Source organism: Amblyomma americanum, chromosome 4 (assembly GCF_052857255.1).
Source record: "Amblyomma americanum isolate KBUSLIRL-KWMA chromosome 4, ASM5285725v1, whole genome shotgun sequence".
Classification (NCBI taxonomy): domain Eukaryota; kingdom Metazoa; phylum Arthropoda; class Arachnida; order Ixodida; family Ixodidae; genus Amblyomma; species Amblyomma americanum.
Genome location: NC_135500.1, coordinates 145,408,543 through 145,423,760, shown reverse-complemented (window position 1 = coordinate 145,423,760; position 15,218 = coordinate 145,408,543). Strand labels below are relative to the sequence as shown.

Here is a 15,218-nt window from a genome sequence, read left to right as displayed (position 1 = left end):
CATTGTGGCTACACATTATATTACAAATAGCACAGAACTGCTAAGCATGCGTGAGCAAGAGCACAGTCAACTTATAAGCACGCGCGAAGAAACAGTATCAGCAGCGGCCGGTGCATCACGAAAAAAGCCTTACTCCAGGACAGCCAACAGTGGGGCTGGCATGGCGCACCCCTTTGAGCGCTGGACGGTGACTACAGGACAGCTTGTATGTACTTACATGAGAGTTACAACCGACACGCAAAACTGATACTTATTCGAAGGCAATGTACACTCTCTCGTACGAAATGGCTGCATAACATACAAATTCCGACACCGGCACAAGTGCAGCTGAACGTCACCGCAATTCATTGCCAGTTCCGCCTGCACGCAGAATTCTGCTGGACACTGCTTGCGCTATACCTTTGCCAAAGAAAGTGCAGGAAAGTGCCATGGCTCGCAGCATGGCGCCTCGGGTCGTCTGCTGTGAGGTGAATGACAGCGCGCAGGGCGCACTGCACTGCTGGACGGACAAAATAAATGACGATGAGCGGAGGGGGGGGGGGGGGGGGTTATAGATTAGTTGCTTTCAAGGAGGCGGGAGGACAGAGACAGCAGACCCGCAGAAACTTACGCGCAATCGTCCAACGGCGCAGGGTGCGGCGTTCGCGGTCCGAGCGCAGCTCCTCCGGAGGCGTACCATGCGGGCGGCCAGGGCCCCCTTTCGCAGCACCTCATCGTGGGAGGCGAGAACGCCGGTCCGCTCGAATTCCCCTGGCAGATATCGCTGCGGCGCCAGATACCCATGATCAACCTGGACAGGGGGCACACATGCGGAGGATCCATCATCAACAGCCGCTACGTGCTCACCGCAGCACACTGCGTCAGCGGGTGAGTGACAACCACCCACCGTGGGGAAATAAGAAAAAAATTGTCATTAGTCATTGCATTAACTGAGACAGCTTTGATTGATTGATTGATTGATTGATTGATTGATTGATTGATTGATTGATTGATTGATTGATTGATTGATTGATTGATTGATTGATTGATTGATTTCTCCTGCGAATCAAAGGCTGTTCTGCAATAGTCATCGAAACTTTCTATAATTTTTTCATCACTTGGTAATTAAACTCGTTGACAAATGTAAAATGTCCTTCCCCTGTCCTGAGTTTCTGACTTCTTGGCAGTTCTTTCCCGGGCATCAGAAACATAGCGCTGCGCCAACTATGGTTTAGAATTGTGATGAATAATCCACACTTTAGTTTTCTCCTATATCGTCAGCTCTTTCACACGCCTTAGTTGTCACACTGTTTCACTCGCTGTTCCTATCATACGAGGTCCTAGTTTTCCTGAGCTTTTTTTTTTCAGTGTGAAGCATAAGACCACAAAGGTGTGGCCCTCCGGCTGGCTAGCCCGCTCGCTCACTCATCGCTAAAGTCTACTTCCTCGTTTCATTTGTCCTGCACAGATTTGTTCTTTCCCTTTATTTGCTTTATCTCCCGCGTGGTATAACTGATGCAGGCTGGTCGCTTCCCGTAGTGTGGTCGACAATATCGCCAACATATGCGGTCACATGGCCCCGCATATAAATGTATACGCGACCATAGATAGATTAATGGCGCCTGAAAAGTGCATTTGCAATCACTTGCGATCAACGGGATCTTGCCAACGCAATCGGCAATTCTAATGTCAAAGTTAACTTCGCAATTTCCACTTAATCTCGCACTTTTACTCACGCTATACTGTTGGCAACGATATGAAGGATCTTCAATAATAGCTGCGCGCGAGTTTTAGAGCGTTACCCCTACTAGTACGCTGTAGCTCTACAGGTCGCGTTTCGAGCCTCCGAGTTACGCTGATTCTACGGATAGAATTCAAGATGGCGGCCCTCATAGCGACGCCATTGTATTCCAGTGGCTGCCATGGTAGTCAAGATGGTTATATAATGGATTAAAACAATAATAGGCGGCAGCGTGATGCCCAAACACCCCAAACCGAAACTAAAGTGTGTCTTCTTCTTCGTCTGTTGTTGCCAGGAAAAATGAAAAGGAAAGTGCACAGGCCTGCCCACTGGCTCAAGCTTAGCCACAATCGCAACCACGTGCAGAAAGTAGGAGAGTTTAAAGATAGGATAGAAAAGACGCGCGCTATAATGTCCCAGGTTGATCCCGGAGGCAGTGCAATACCGGGCCAACCGGTGGCGGAAGTGAAGCAACCGTCAAGCACTCCGCCACATTTCCAAAAATTATGTTGGGTTCAGATGGAACCCGGATCAAATATTCTATAACCGAAAACGGCCCACGGGCTTCGAACCCAATCCCACCACCACCTAAAGTATGTCGATCCGGTATATTTATATCCCTGTCTGGCAGGCATCAAAGTCGGGCCACTTAGTCCCGATATTCGTGCAAAATTTGTGGGCCAACCGTTTCCCGCAGAATGTTCTGGATAGTGTCATACGATTCAGCGTTTTGTGCAGCATACATTTACAAGTTACGTTAGAGCCTAGCTCGAGGCAAAGATTTCAACCGGCGACCTGTGTGCGCCCACGCCTTTATGAACCTTCATACGAACAATGCGGCTCAATCGTTTGTCGCAGAGCGTTCGGAGTGGTGGAATACGATTTCGCGTTTCGTGCAGCATAAACTTACTGGCTTAGTTAGAGCCGAGCTCAACGCAGGGATTCGAACCGGCGACCTATATTAGGTGTGTTAACGCTCAATATTCAATCGCTGCCTCATGGTGGACTCATTTTTTTGTAGCCATTGTCAACCTAAACTTAAATCTTTTTTTACGGACTTTAGATACCACGCGCTCTTTGAAACGCTACATACTTCATCTTAATCGGAGTGGCTGTCAAGCAAACCATGTTTACTTCGTTTCAAAGTTAGACCAGTCTTTATTCCTGTAAAGCGTGCTCTGCCTGCACAAAAACTACGTATAGAGACAGAGCAGACTTCCCAGCTGTAAGCTATTTTGTATCTAAGCCCCGAGCTGACTGCCCGTACATTAGGCATTACAATGCCACAACACAAGCGTGATGGCATAATTTTGATTTCGGATTCCCCTAAACATCCTACAAGGTCAGGAAGCTCTATTCAGCCGGTTAAATTTTTTGCATTACATATACGACACGCTGTCTGTGCAAAATTGGACAAGAAGACAGCACCAGCTGTTCCTTGTGCAATACACCAGAGAAGCCTTTTCACGTCCATTTTGCGTGCCTTTACTAAGCGTTTGAGTACAAAAAAAGCTTCGAGTGAATGTAAAGAAACTCCACTCATGCCCCATCACATTGGGCGCCTGGGCGAAAACCGGTCACATCCGGAGCGTAGCAAACAGGGCTACCCCATTTTTTTTCTCTGGTACAAACATGGACACTCACCTTTGATGGTGTGCCCGTCTGAGAACTCGGGTGTGTGTATCGAAGCTGCGTGAGAAACCGGTCATGCAGCACCACCACCCGCCGCGGTGGCTCAGTGGTTAGGGCGCTCGGCTACTGATCCGGAGTTCCCGGGTTCGAACCCGACCGCGGCGGCTGCGTTTCGATGGAGGCAAAGCGCTAAGGCGCCCGTGTGCTGTGCCATGTCAGTGCACGTTAAAGATCCCCAGGAGGTCGAAATTATTCCGGAGCCCCGCACTACGGCACCTCTTTCTTCCTTTCTTCGTTCACTCCCTCCTTTATCCCTTCCCTTACGGCGCGGTTCAGGTGTCCGCCGATATGCGAGACAGATACTGAGCCATTTCCATTCCCCAGAAACCAATTTTCATTTTCATTTCACCACCCGTAAACGCAGATCCACGTTTGTTGTTTTGTATCCATCCAAATTGCATAGAACTGTAAGTGAACAACTTATCGAAAGAATACCTGTCTTTTTGCCTATGCTGGCCTTATCTTTTTCAGGCTGCTGACTTTTCCATCAGACTTTGCCATAACAGTCGGAGAGCAGGACATCACTAAAAAGGACGACACTGACGACGTGGTTTACGTAAGAAAGGTACAGCAGCACTTCTAACCCCTTGGTGGCATTTCGAGTCCATCAGTATCCTCTTGCAGATATAACTGTTTCACTTTTATGCGATTAGACAGGATGAAGACCGTGCCTCCGCCATAATAACAGTCAAGTGGTGCACTTGTGGACTTTCCCCTGATTGTTATCACGTTTCTTCGTAACCCTTTGGGAGGTTGGCACGTGGTGAGATGAAAATTAGATCCGTTCAGCAGAGCGGTCGCATCCCAATAAGGTTGAAGAGAGAGGCGGCGGGTGGATGGAGAACAGGAACATATGGCACTTCCTGGCGTGTTTATCAGGGTTGCACACTGTACATCCAGGAAAAAGGCCCTGATACAGCGTTTTCTACACCGAAGGTAGTGTGAGGTATTTACGCTGGGTGAGGGCGGCGACACCGCTTACACCGGAGTCCCTCAAAGATTTATCGCTGCAGAGATAGTATAAACGTACAATATTAGGGTAAAAGTCAGCGGTAATCACTTTGAAAAATTAATTGGCGGAGTAAACGAGGCCAGTGGAACGCCAGCTTTATCAATAGACAGTAACAAATGAGCTGGAGGACAGATAAGACTGTCATCAGTACTCCAGGATTGGGAGCTCAGTAACTATTCAACTTTCAGCAAAAGTAAGGTGAAGGCGTTGGCGTAGTTGCAGCGCCCGTTCATGACAAAGGTTTCAGTGCGCACATCGTCAATAAATTTCGCTTAATCATTGAAACCCGATTTAATAATCGATTTTTATGTGCCAAAGCAACCTTCGAGCTATGCAGCCCTCCGTAGTGGAGGTTCCGGTTTATCTTCAACCGCCTGGGCTCGAGCCCGCGACTTCGTGCCTAATAGCAGAATGCCACAGCCACTGAACCAGCACCTTCGTATCAGCGGCATCGATATTCACTGGGTTCTTCTAGCTGTCTTGATCTGTGTTGGAAGCGACGGGAAAACTTGTCGATAGCTTCTGTATTATGCATCTGAAGGGATTGGTGGGCGTTGCTCCAGTCTTGTGTTGGTGGCCTGTTGAAAGCTTCTCTTTTGACTGGTTTTTGTGCCTAGTATTCTGAATCTAGCGGTGGGACTTGTTTGCGAACTCAACATCGGCGTAGGTACGGACTTGTGTTAGTATTTTGGTGTATGTGTGGAACAGGTCGGATCATCGGTGCAATGTTCCCCACAGCAATTGGGACAAAGAGTACTCATCACCTGGTACTAGTACTCATCACCAGCTACCTTAATTGTTTGGCACACCCTGGGCATCTTAACAGCAAGTTTTGAGTTGCGCTGTTATCTGCGCCGTGTCCATACTGGAGGGCAAGTTACACCTATGTGTTCTTTATAATGATACGGTTTCTAGTGAAACATCGCCCTATGGTAAAGTGCTCAGAGAACGCGGTGCTTTCACCGAAGGTCAAGCTGACGGTCTGCGATGTGCCCACGACGCGTACTGCTAGTACAACTGGCCCGGAAATACTACATATTCCATGAGATATATATTCCATGAATTTGCAAATGTCATCCCTAGGCTTAGCAGGGGAGGCAGCATGCTTGATGGACGGCATGCTTGTGAGTTGTATGCAAAAGCATTTTTTTTTCGCTAACAGCGACGTTTTAATGCACAGCACTCCGAGTCTTGAATCCAACGCCTGACACTCTGTCCAGATCACCAAGCACCCGAACTGGGACAGGAGCAGCCTGGACAACGACTACGCGCTGCTGGAGCTGAGAACGCCCCTGGACTTCCAAGGGAAGCATAAGCACCTCATGCCCGTCTGTCTGCCAGAGAAGGACCAGAGCTTCGAAGGAGAGAACTGCACCATCAGCGGATGGGGACTCACCAAGGACAGTCAGTACACGAGCTTTGCGCGCTTCAGTGTCGTATAACATGCAACGCTCTCTGTCACAGCAATAGTTATTGTATGTGTGTGGGTTAAACCGGATGCTTATGAAGAAAGGAAAGGCGCAGTATCTGTCTTAATCCCGCTGGGCACCTTAGGTTCACCGTGGGGAAGGGGTGAAGGGAAGAGTGAATAAAAAACGAGGAGAGAAAGCGGTGCCGTAGGGGAGGGCTCCGGTCTAATTTCGGCAACCTGTGGTTCCCTGCAGTGAAAAACTGATCCACTGATGTGGGGATTCGTGGGCTTTTCACTACTCGAAAGACAGCGGGGAGGTGTTGTGTAGGATAAATGATGTGTTGAATGTAGAGGCAATTGAAGGAACTGGTTTGGAGATGCTTCCATCCGGTTCTCGGGGAGAAGTATACAGTGTTGAAGCGTTTCGGAATGAGTGGATGTGTGGATGTGTCATTAATAATAATAATTGGTTTTTGGGTAAAGTAAATGGCTCAGCATCTGTCTCATATATCGTTGGACACCAGAACCGCGTCGTAAGGGCAGGGATAAAGGAGGGAGTGAAAGAAGAAAGGAAGTGAGAGGTGCCCGTAGTGGAGGGCTCCGGAATAATTTCAACCACCTGGGGATCTTTAACGTGCACTGACATCGCACAGCACAGGGGCGCCTTAGCGTTTTGCCTCATTATAATCTCTGTGTTAGGCCGCTCTTCCAATGGCGCCCGGCCGGCGAGCTCTCGGCCTGTCACACTAACGCGCTCATGGCCATGAAGAGAAGCGTGCCCAGGGGCCCAGATTATGCGTGTCCTGTCTAGTGCGGGCAGTGTGTTGAGTACGCTGTAGGTGGAAGGTGTGACCAAGCCTGCCGCGAAGGCTCGACAGGCCGTCTGTGAATCGCTAACTATCGTAGTTGTAGCGTTGGTTAGCGGTATTGCAGCCGTGCGCCAAAACTTACAACGGCGGCGCTCCAAAGCCCCTCCCATCGACCAAGCTCACTGTATGCGATCGAGCAAGGCCGTAGCCAACCGATGCACGCTCTTTGTAGTGCTTCTACAGTGCTAGGTGTCGGCAATAAGATCCCTATATTCCGCGTCCCTACAACGCAATAAACTCCTCGACGTGCCCCTCATGCAGCAGTCGTAGTGAAAATAAAAACGCCATTCGTCCGGCGCATGCAGGGTCCGAAGGGGGCAGGATCCCAGCCAAGTTGCAGAAGGCCGACGTGCCCGTCCTGAAGCACGCCACGTGCCGCGGCTTCTACGAAGGCATCAATGAGGTCAAAGAGGAGACCATGATCTGCGCTGGGCCCGAAGAAGGAGGCCGGTCCGTGTGTCAGGTAAGCGGCGAAGCAACACGTACTCCGTCCTGGATGGCTGATCCACAGACGTCCATCACGGCGTCAAGGTTTTGTCGCCATTTCAACGCGACTACGGCCGCTTTGGATACAGGAAAAATAACTATTTAAACGGCGGCTGGACACGTAGTCCTTGATACCCTCACTGACAGCGGCACACCGGCAGAATGAGGAGTGGTTCCATGTTTTCTTCTCCGCCGTCAGAATCGCGCTACCTTATCTTGGACAAGAGAGCGTGCAGACAACAAACCTCCCTTGTTGCATACGAGACAATGGCCTTGCTGTTTATGGCATGCATGAAGCAAGAATCAGCCTCTAGTTGACGTGCGCAAACTCTTCTACTACATGCTAGCTTTGCAGACACAAGCTCTTTCACAGCTGGGCCTGCGAAGCATCTCAGTTACGCCCACGTGATCTGTCCGCTATCTGCTGATGCAATGAAGCATCGTTGCTCACCCGCGCGCGCCCGGTAGTACTTCAGAAACGCTCATATACAGGGTGTTTCACGCAACTTTAAGGTTTGTGCTACCCTTTCGGCTGCATTTTGAGCTGCTTCTGAGCCAAGATCACTGCTTAAGAAGTTCGTAAGAGAAGTTGGGGGGCGAAACTGGAAGTTCAAGTGCTTTACCGTTGGCAGCGGTTTAAAAATCTCAGCAATGGTTGAAAACAGTGCCGTCCTGTAGTTCCTCGATGGAAGCTCATCCGCTTAGACTGAAGGAATTTAATTATCGGACGAGAACCGCTCTTTTTGAGTCTGTGGACTACACAAAAGTGCAGTGTACACAAAAAAAATGTGAGAGCATTATTGCACTCCTCAACGTCTCAGAATTCATGCGCAAAATACAGTTTTTTTTTTACAGTCATTCATTAAGAAATTCCAAAGGGATGAGCGATTGCGATCGCAGAAAAAGTGAGCTCCCGGAAAAGCAAATTGCCTAGTTTGTAACTTTTATCACCTCGTATGTTTGTTTGTTTTTTTCTCTTGACCAGAGAAATACGGCACTGCAATCAAAGGAAGATGTTGTGATCTCTCCTCTTCACGGTGATACTAAGATGGTGCTCTGTCGTCGGAAATCCGTGGAATTCGCGATTAGCTTTCACGACCACATATAAACAAAAATGTCACTTTTGAAATATGGGCTGTTATTTCGCTATAAATTTTCACCACGGGACACATGAATGCCTGAGGATTACGAGAAAAAATAAATTGAGGCATCTAAAATTTTGAACAGTCACCACATTATTTCCCGCGTCCCGCCGTAACTGCGCACAACCACACGGTCACGCGCCCGAAATTCGAGCCACGCCTTAAGAGGGAGAAGAATGAGAGCTGAAGCCAAGTGCATAGCCTACCCCTCAGTTGGGCGTTGCTAAACCTAAATACATCACCTTCTCGGAGTAAAACTGCTGCCAACCGCAGTAAAATCCCAGTGGCGCGAAACTTCGCCTAGAGGCACACAGATGGCGCACTTGCCCTCACCCTTTATTGCAAGACTCTCAACAAGTACAAGAAATTTAGCAAAAGTTTAACACTGCTAAACCTAAGCAGACAAAGCGAAAGCTTGAGGTTATGCGTAGTTATACTATGCTAAGCTCGGTCATGCTTAAATGACTTTCAGGTCGCTGCTGCCGACTGCTGCTGTTTTCACGGCAGCAACGCGCCTTTTATACTAACCGAAGAGTCTGTAGCGATTGCAAGGCTATGACACAAGCGCTGCAACAGGAGCGCGGCGCCACTGGAGCGCAGTGACGTCAACGCGGTCACGTGATGCGGCTTGGCGGCGGCCCCGCCCTCGTCCTCCTCTCCCGCTCCTCGGCTCAAGGCCATATGAAACACGCCGAACAAGCTACGAAAGGTAGTACAGTCGGATACAACTTAAGTCTGCAGTGAAGCTCCGCCACGACCGCCTCACAAATTTCCTCCACGACAAAAAAAGTAGCCCGTTGTTAAAACATTTCTTGTTGCCTAAACAAAAAACTAATAAGAAAAAATTCTAGGAGCTAGAATGTTGATACATGGCTTGTTCAATACAGTCAAACGTTAAAAAGTTGATTTTGTTTGCTATTACGATGGGCCAGCGGAGTAATACAGTACGCCGCGGACCGTGGCCCAGTGTTAGCAACTGCTGTTTTGTTTTTTTAGCTGTATCCTACTTTAGCAAAGCTATCTCCTAAAGTTTTATCCTCGTAGTAAAGCTTTCGCTTTAAAAAAAAAGAAATGTGAGAGGAAGCCCACACCCTGAACGGATGCGGCAGTGTTGGGTATCAAGTCATCCTATACGCCACGAGCTCAGCGCTGACTGCGCCGCCTGTCGTCGCTCTTGCGAAGCAGTGACAGGGCTGTTCCCACTGCCTTGCCGCTGGCTTGTTGCTGCTGCTCGCTGGCCACTTGTTTACGCGTCTCCTTCAGAAACCCTACATACATGCATATGCCGCCGTACGCAGGCTTTACGGATTCAAATGATAATCGGACAAACGTCTACAATATCGTATACAATATCGCGCGCACCAACAGTTGTCCCTATGCCGCGCATATGTGTGCAGGGCGACTCCGGAGGTCCCCTGCAGTGTCCTCGTGCGGATGGCCGGTACGTGCTTGCCGGGATCACCTCGTGGGGCGTCAAGTGCGCCGCGCCCAAGCAGCCGGGAGTCTTCGCCCGGGTCTCCACCCGCACCGACTGGATACGCAGCGTTGTCGGCGAGACGCCCTGAGAAGGCCCCTTCCCCTCGTACACCGCTGCCCTGTTTGTACGGCCGCAGCTGTACGGCTCGTACTTTTGTTCTATGCACAAGCGTACAAGAAGGATGGAAGCAGAAGCCTGCTTGTACGGCAGAAGTCGCAGGTACATTTTCATCGTGTGCGCTCCGTGGTGAACGAAAATAAACGCAGCGAATAACTTCGAGTTGTCGTAGCATTCCTTTTTCTGTTTAAAGCGAAGCTTCTCCGCCGTGTGCGCCGTATGCGCGCGTTTGACCTTGAACCGAGGAGAAACCACGTGACAGCTATGATGTCACTCAGCCGCCGCCGCCAGCCACAACATAGAGACGGCCGAAGAAGTTGCCATAGCGCTCGCTTGCGTTGGAACGAAAGCAAAATTCGTAGTCAACGATAGTAAAACTGCCATCTGGAATTTCATGAAAGGCAGGATCTCTCCGGAAGCGGCGAGGATTCTGGCCAGCAGAGAGCTGACCCGCATAGTCAGCTTAATATGGACCCCAGCGCACGCGTCGGTTCCCGGCAACGAAGCGGCACACGATGTAGCCCGAGCTCTCTACTTCCGAGTAACCGTTAACCGTGTAACTGCTGGACTGTCGGAACCTGGTCGAGCGCGCGCAAGCCTATTCCGAAATCGCTGAGAACTATAGACTAAACAGAAAACTGGTGCGACCACCGGATAATAAGGTAAGTAATAGAGAAGCGACCGCACGGCGGCGCCCGCAAGCCGGAAATTTCGTTAACCCAATATGGGCCTTACACGTCCTACCAGGCGAACACGAAAACGATCTTTGAAAAACGTGCGGGCAGAGGGGCACCCTCGACCACATAATATGGGAATGCGCCGCCTCCCCCGGAGTGAAAGAAAATATTCATAGTAGAGAAAGCTTGGAAACCCTGCTGCAGAGCGAAGATCCCGCTCGGCAGTAACAAGCTATCCGCCTGGCGGCTGAGGCCGCGAAGAGACAAAATCTCTTTGTTAGCCTTTAGTCGCGGAGGTTCCCGGCCCCGTCCTCCAGGCCTGCGTGCCGGAGGCGGGGAGTAGTAAGGAGTCTCCATTTCCGGTGGAAAAAAAAGTTGTCATCCATCCATCCATCCATCCGCCGAAACAGAGCGCTCGACAACATTACCAGAGCTAATGCATGCTGCCCACATCTCTCCCACCACCGCCACGTACCTCAAAGCGCGATTGAGGCGCCCACCGACCCAGGGAGCCATTTATGTGCCCTTCCTTCAATTTATGTTTATCTACGCCGTCGGCGTTCACTGTGTTCATTAGCGTTGGTGTTGTCCGATTGGCACAAATTCCGAAATCACACTATGTCCCTCCCGTACTCTTTTCCGGCGGCTACGCGGGGTGGGCTGATTACATACACAACATTCAGAAGCAACACGTCACTACAATAGTTTTATGGTTTATGGCGGTTTAACGTCCCAAAGCGACTCAGGCTATGAGAGACACCATTGTGAAGGGCTCCGCAAATTTCGACCACCTTGGGTTTGTCACTACAATACAAACCACCAAAGAGATCCGCGCAGAGGACACTCACCTCCTGCATTTGTGAGATGCGCGCCGGAGCTTAACTACACGGTGGAAAAAGCAGAAAACTAATCGCAAACTACGCGCCCACATAGCCCAACTCACAGAGCAGGCTGCAGCGTATGCTGCCGAACTCTCGGATTCAAATTGGATAGCATGCTGCGACACCGCAGCTCATCAGATGAGCTCGAAAGTGACATGGCGTCTCTTTCGCAGTCTCATCGACACCTCCCAAACGAAAGGGGAGACGCAAAAGTAGCTCCGGCAGACTTTGCATGGGCACCAAGGTACGACGGCTCAACTTGCGGACACTCTGTGCGACAGATATCTGTGTCGTACGGAGGACCCGACAGGGCCCGAGTACATGTACTCTGGCAGGCCTATAATCAAACACTCGATGCCCCTTTTGAGTTGCACGACATTAAGGCGGCCTTAGCAAAAATGCGCCGGGGTACGGCTCCGGGACGGGACCGCATAACAGTGAACCTGTTGGCGAACCTACCGGACTCAGCCTACCTCCATTTATTAGAATACATGAACCAGATCTGGGGTGGGCGTCCACTCCCTCCCGTATGGAAAACGTCACATGCGACGTTTATCCCTAAAACTGGCGAGGCCGTGAATACGGACAACCTGAGTGAGGCCCACATGACTGACCTCGTGTGCGGGCAAGCTTATGAAAACGATGGTACGGGATCGCCTCTCTCCATACCTGGAGAGCAAGGACTTCTTTGGGGTCACCATGTTCGGGTTTCGCCCCCGCTGTCTGCACAGGACGTCATCCTCCAGCTCCACAGGGATTTAATACGACTCACAACTATGCAACACAATGACAAAGCCATCCTCGCCCTTGATCTGAAAGGGGCTTTCGACAATGTTAAACACGGTAGCATCCTGGCCAACTTGAGTTGTACCGATTGTGGGGCTGGAGCCTACGGGTATGTAAATGATTTCCTGACTAATCGCCAGGCCTTTCTTCGGATTGAGGACGAGGAATATGGCCCTTACATGATGGGAACACGGGGTACCCCTCAGGGAGCGGTGTTATCACCGCTCCTGTTGAACGCAGATATGATGCGCCTCCCAAGCCAACTGGCCCGGGTGTAAGGCATTCAACACGCGTTATATGCAGATGACATTACAATCTGAATCACCGAGGGGAGCCTTGGGGACATGGAGGACCGCCTTCAGCAGGCCGCTTCCATAGTCGATGCGTATGCTATTGACTGTGGGCTCCAATGTACTCCAGCAAAATCAGAGCGTCTGCATATCAGAGCGAACCCAAAGGATAGGACAGCAACACACATCTCTCTGTCAGGAGGTCCTATTAGAGAGTTGGAGGAGCTCCGGATTCTGGTCCTGTTCATCCAGCACAGACTCAGACCGGACTTCACTATTGCGAAACTCAAGAGAGTAGGCGAACAGGCCGGGCGCATGATCCACCGCGTTTGCAACAAGCGGAGCGGTCTGCGGGGCAGGGCCGCGCTTCGGCTCGTCTATGCCTTCGTGACTAGCCGGATCCTCTACGCCGTGCCATACCTTCGCACTACTAAGCAAGACGACGCGCGAATAGACGCCATCATCCGCAAGAAACTAAGCGAGCCCTGGATCTCCCGGTGGCTACCTCTAATGCCAAACGCAAGCCATTGGGGGTGCTAAACTCCTACCAGGAGCTGCGGGAGGCCCACCTCGTGAACAATTACACGCGGCTCGTGCAGACGGCCCCCGGGCGCCGCCTGCTAAGCCGCTTACACATCCAACACGATTGCACTCCAGAGGAGGCGGAGCGCATCCCAGAACTGTGGCGCCATATGGTCTGGGTCTCCCCACACCCCCGTAACATGGACACCGACATGCGCGAAAGCAGACGACAAGCGCGGGCTCGGGCTCTTGAGAGACAACACAGTTCCCGACCCGGTGTATACTATGTAGACGTAGCAGGGCCATCGCCCACGGCATTTTGCACGGCCGCTGTCGTTCACCAGGAAATGCACGTTGATGGACTCTCCTTCCGAGCCCAGAATTCAATGCGAGCCGAGGAAGTAGCGATAGCGCTTCAAGAATCATCACGGACTCCCGAAAAGCATGTGATCATTACTTGGCTGGGGAGACCTCCCCCTTAGCCGCTTGTATTCTAAGACGGACGGCCACTGATCCAACACCGAAAAGAATCACTTGGGCTCCTGGCCACCAGGGCTTACGAGGTAATGAGGCCGCTGACGCGGCTGCCCTAGCGCTTACACACTGTGCTCCTCATCCCAGCTCTTCTGGCTCGGAGACTAACCAGTCGCTACTGCGGTTCAGGGAAATCGTAACACACTATAGCGACAACCACCGCCTTTTCCCGGCCTCTGCAAAGGGGCTGAGTAAGACGGATGAGCGAACTTTAAGGCGCCTGCAGATAGGTACTCTACTCTGTCCTGCAATCATCCAACATTACGATCCTAACATGGATGGGCGATGCCCGCACTGTGCGGAGACCTGTGATACCTTCCCCATGGTGTGGCCATGTACTCAAAATCCCCACCTCCCCCTTCCCCTTCCCAAGCAGCACAAGTAATTGGCCCAACACTGGAACTGTATTGGCAAAGCTGGCCCTACAAAGGACCAGGATGGGACCATCCTGTTGCAATATTGGGCCGTTGACCTGTGCTGCTTGGGTTCCCGAGAAGCATGGGAGACTGCCCCCCTCAACTGTTCGTCGTTTGAGTCCCAAAAGACTCTGGTGGATCGGGCGCGAGACAGGGCCTCGTCATGTGATGTCCCGGACTAGGAACGCCGACCACGTAGCGGGGCCACTCTGTGGCTCCCAAACTCTATTCCACCAATTAAATGTTTTCACCACCACCACCAACAACGTTCCAGACTCCAATGACTCCAATGAGGATAGGAAGGATAACTGGATCCGTGGCTCAGTGGACGCCTCAATCGCGCTTCGAGGTACGTGGGGTTGGTGAGAGAAAGATGTGGGCTGCATGCATTAGCGCTGACAACGTTGTGGCAGACACGCGGCACTGCAGCAATAGGCCGCAGCGTTCATTGGGTGACCAACCTCTCAAGATCAACCATTAATATAACTGCCACCTGCTAGGGTGGCAGGTTGGGCGCGCTGCCTATCCAATGTGTGGAGCAGAGCCTGGACATTAGCGCGAGAGCGGCACGAACTTGATTGCTTAATGTATTTTGTAAATAGTGTACAAAGCTCTTCCCTGTCCTTTCTTGCTATCGCTGCCCTCTATATTCCTCCTCGCTGTACACTCCCTTTCCCTTTCACCTCCGTCGGCTGCAGCTAGATAGCAATTGTCGGGGCCGGCAGCGTTCTCTTCCTTCCCTATTTTATTTACTTATTTTCATATGAACTACTACCACAACTACTACTACCACCACTACTACTACTACTACCACTACTACTACTACTACTACTACTACTACTACAACAACTACTCAACGTTACAGACGCCAAGCCGCGTGTACTTGCCCGATGCACCGCAGCTTTCGCTCTCTAACGTGAGCAGCCGAGCGCTATAACCAGAGCCACCGCGGTGGCTTGGGAATTAAAGTTAGGGACTGAGGACGCGAAGTAATTCCTATTTCGAAAGATTACGGTCGCTGAGGGTGCATAACGAGGCCCTTGGGCTGTATACTTTTGACGGGGGCTGTACATATAGTCTGTAGCCCGAGACATCGTCAACCGAGCACCAGTATAGAAGACTGCCCAAACACAAACGATGCGGAACAGGCCTCCCTCACATTATGCCCGCATCCTACAGCAGTACC

The 15,218-nt window shown here is 51.0% G+C and overlaps 1 protein-coding gene across 1 annotated transcript in view; it reads left to right on the top strand.

Annotated features, from left to right (window-relative positions):
• The window catches only part of LOC144130390 (trypsin-1-like), an 11,433-nt gene extending 1,413 nt beyond the window's left edge, over positions 1–10,020 (top strand). Inside the window, exons 2-6 of the mRNA XM_077664311.1 lie at positions 633–867; positions 3,884–3,977; positions 5,645–5,828; positions 7,010–7,167; positions 9,730–10,020. Of these exons, the coding sequence (XP_077520437.1) occupies positions 633–867; positions 3,884–3,977; positions 5,645–5,828; positions 7,010–7,167; positions 9,730–9,897 (839 nt within the window). The 3' untranslated portion in view covers positions 9,898–10,020. The remainder of the gene's footprint in view (positions 1–632; positions 868–3,883; positions 3,978–5,644; positions 5,829–7,009; positions 7,168–9,729) is intronic.
• Positions 10,021–15,218: the final 5,198 nt, after the last annotated feature.